We start from the raw sequence: 3,181 nt of genomic DNA on the forward strand, positions 1-3,181 counted from the left end.
TCTGTTCAACATGATCCTGACTCATCTTGTTTCTCTGACAATTTCTGCTCCACACAGTCAGTAAAATGACACTCTTCATTTTACCTAGCAGTAACTTTGAAGGCAATCATAGGATTTGTGTAGTTTTTAGATTAGATTAGATTAGATTAGATTAGATTAGATAGAACTTTATTGATCCCTTTGGTAGGGTACCTCAGGGAAATTGTTGTACTAGCAACAACACAACACCGACAGGGACAGTATCATACATTAATCAAGAAAAAAGAGCAGTAAACAAGGAAACAAAGGTTGTTGCTCATGCAACAAAATGCCACTTTCAACAAATAGTCTCTCAGTGCTGAAGAGATGCCTCTACATATCAACAGACATTAGGTAAAATACCCGGGGCAGCTTCAGTGTTGCAGAGATCGGAGGAGCAACACTTGCTGGTAATCACAGTCTTTGCGACTCCAAAGTTGATTGACGCTTCGGTACACTGTTCGTTTGGAACACAACCTTTTGAAGCAACAACAGGCAGTGTTGAAGCACCTGCAAAAAAAAAAGACAGCAGCAGTTGTAAACTGAGCCAGTGCCAAAAAATAGCAAAAATAGGTAAAAGCCAACTACTATACCTGCATAGGACACAACTTTTGTGGCGCCACACTGATGACCCTGTGAAGGACATTCTACAGTGCCAGTGCAGATTCCAGAGCCGTCCACCAAACACTGATGACATTTCAGGGTGAAGGCTGATGAAACACAAAATAAGCTAAATCAACTTTACTTGTTTACAAGGCATAAACAAAATAGCTTAAAAACTGAAGTAAACCAATCGGAGTTTAAAATACAGCTACAGAAATGAGCTATTGTACATATGCTAACTGCAATTCTGATACGTTTACTTGAGCCTGCAGCTTGTACACAGGCTCAGTTATCTGTGCAAAAGCTGCTGATATGCAACAAAAAAAAAGCAAAATAACATGCAGCATGCATGTTGGGCTTCTACAAACTATGTCTTTAGCAGCATTTGAAAAGGCAAAAGTGGTACATAGAAAAGCAGAACAACAACAAGAAAGTAAACCGACAACAGAATAAAAACTTGCCTTCAGGGAGAAGCACAGTCCCGAGGATCAGCGTGAGGAGATGCATTTTTTGATGATGGGATACAAGTGAGATTTAGTTTGATCTCTTCGGGCTATAAGAAGCTCTTCTGAGGAGGGATGGCCTCACTGTCAGACCACGCCTTCATTCCTCCTTTGATAGTGATACAATGGGATGTTTTTAAAAAGTGTTCAAAGTGTCCTTGGGTTTACCTTAGTTCAATAATGTACACCATTAAAGTGTGTGTGTGTGTCGGGGGGACCCAGATGCAGACACAAACAAAGACAGTTGAATTTATCAAAAGATTTTATTTCATGACAGAATTAATCAAAATGAAGCCAGAAACTAAACTTAGGGGGTCACAGTGGCTCAGAGACAGCAGGGCAGGAAAAAGAATGGGGACTGGCAGAAACACAAGGGATGAAGGTCTATGGTCTGGCAGGGTGTGGAGGAATGAGCTGGGCTTTTATAGCAGCAGGTGGATAATTGGATGCAGGTGAGCTGATCCCCACAGCTGTCTATAACACCTGTAATCAGGCAAGCAAGGCTGGAGTGACTGAGAGGGTGGGCAAGGAGGAGAGAGAGGGAGAGGAAGAGAAAAAGAGGGAGACAGGGAAGGGCTGAGACTGGGGCGGCCATGACAGACGTTTTCAAGATATGTAAAAATAACTTGTATTTTAATCTCAAAAATCCACAGTGCACCAAAACTGCAGTCACACACCATAAATAATGGCTTGTGAATAAAAATGTTATCACATCTTTCTTAGACATGTCCAGAGAACTGGAGTGGTAATTCTTTTTCTTTTTCCACTCTCACCGCAGAAGCAGAGGAGTGTACAGTTGTGCTGGTAAACATCACATTTCCTGAAGGCACTTTCTGACCTGGACCAAAATGGATTTGAAGACTTCGCGTATATTTCAACATCCCATTAATCCATTAGGCTGAAATGAGACACTAATAGCTCCAATTTCACTTGTCCTTCCCATATTGTGCAAACAACCGCCTACATTTTTGGACACATTTCCTTTTATGTGCCCAGTTATAGAAGGTTGCACCGCGATTGGAAATAACAGCTTGTGAACCCAGGTGTTAGCAAAGCAGGCGGCTGTATTCGGAGAGGGGCCAAGGACTTATGTACCCGTCCAGACATGAGCTGCGTAGTGATTCCTGTAAAGACAACAAAGAAAGGGAGACAGGAAATGTGGGTTATGGTTTCTGCAGCTTAAATAAGCGAACACTACAAAAAAGAAACTGCCAAATATGCCTTATGAATACCATAGATATGCATTCCAAAATTATTTCTTTCTTGCTCGATAAAGGTCCCAGAAAGCATCCGGTGGTATCTTTGACCACTCCTCTTAACAGAATTGGTACAGTTAAACTACATTTGTTGGCTTTCTGACACAGACTTGTTCCTTCAGCGCAGTCTACAGGGTCTTGATGGAGTTTAAGTCGAAACTTTGGGGAGACCAGTCTACACTTTTAATTCTGGCCTGATTAAGCCATCTCTGTACCACCTCTGATGTGTTTGGTGTCATTGTCTTGTTGGAACACCCAACTGCATCCAAGACTCAACCTTCTGACTAATGATTTTAGGTTTCCCTGAATAATTAGGAGGTAATCCTTCTTCATTATTTAGTTGACTTTGTGTAAAGCATCAGTTCCTGTGGTGATTGTGTGGTGTTGTACTGTGTATTACTGATGTTCTCTGGGTGCAGCTGAAGTGTGTGTTTCCATGTTTTCAGGCTGGGCGGAGCTGATTGGAGGAGAACACTCCGACACTGTCACAGCTGCAGCTCATCACCCTCATTACACACTGGATAAAGCCACCGATTCTTCTGTGCTCCAGCGCCAGATGACTACCTACTCTGCAGTAGTGCTTTTTGCTATCATTTCTCGAGCTCACGAGTAACTGTGTGTTTTTCTTGCTCTTCAGCATCTCCTCCACTGGCCCCAGTTTCCAGCCACTCCAGGTTTTCCTCCATGGATCCACGAGCCTGGAAATCCTTCACACGAGCACCGACACGGGAAGGATGACACACAAGCACCAGGATTGAGGAAAACACCACTGGAGCACTTGGACGGGAGGGTCACCACACG

The 3,181-nt window shown here is 43.0% G+C and overlaps 1 protein-coding gene across 4 annotated transcripts in view; it reads right to left on the reverse strand.

The window, feature by feature from the left end:
• Positions 1–3,181, reverse strand: part of LOC103359611 (ly6/PLAUR domain-containing protein 2) — a 25,435-nt gene that overhangs the window by 18,898 nt on the left and 3,356 nt on the right. The window contains exons 1-3 of one of the 4 annotated variants that reach the window (XM_008285028.1): positions 1,083–1,153; positions 612–728; positions 380–528 (exon numbers count right to left, since the gene is read on the reverse strand). The exons of 1 other annotated variant lie outside the window; for it this stretch is intronic. In XM_008285028.1, coding sequence (XP_008283250.1) covers positions 380–528; positions 612–728; positions 1,083–1,128 — 312 coding nt within the window. In that variant the 5' untranslated portion in view covers positions 1,129–1,153. Of the gene's footprint in view, positions 1–379; positions 529–611; positions 729–1,082; positions 1,154–3,181 lie in introns of those variants that run through there. 2 more of the 4 variants (XM_008285029.1, XM_008285032.1) reach the window with 2 other exon arrangements.

The sequence above is a fragment of the Stegastes partitus genome, unplaced genomic scaffold, assembly GCF_000690725.1.
Source record: "Stegastes partitus isolate 25-593 unplaced genomic scaffold, Stegastes_partitus-1.0.2 Scaffold383, whole genome shotgun sequence".
Taxonomy (NCBI): Eukaryota; Metazoa; Chordata; class Actinopteri; family Pomacentridae; genus Stegastes; species Stegastes partitus.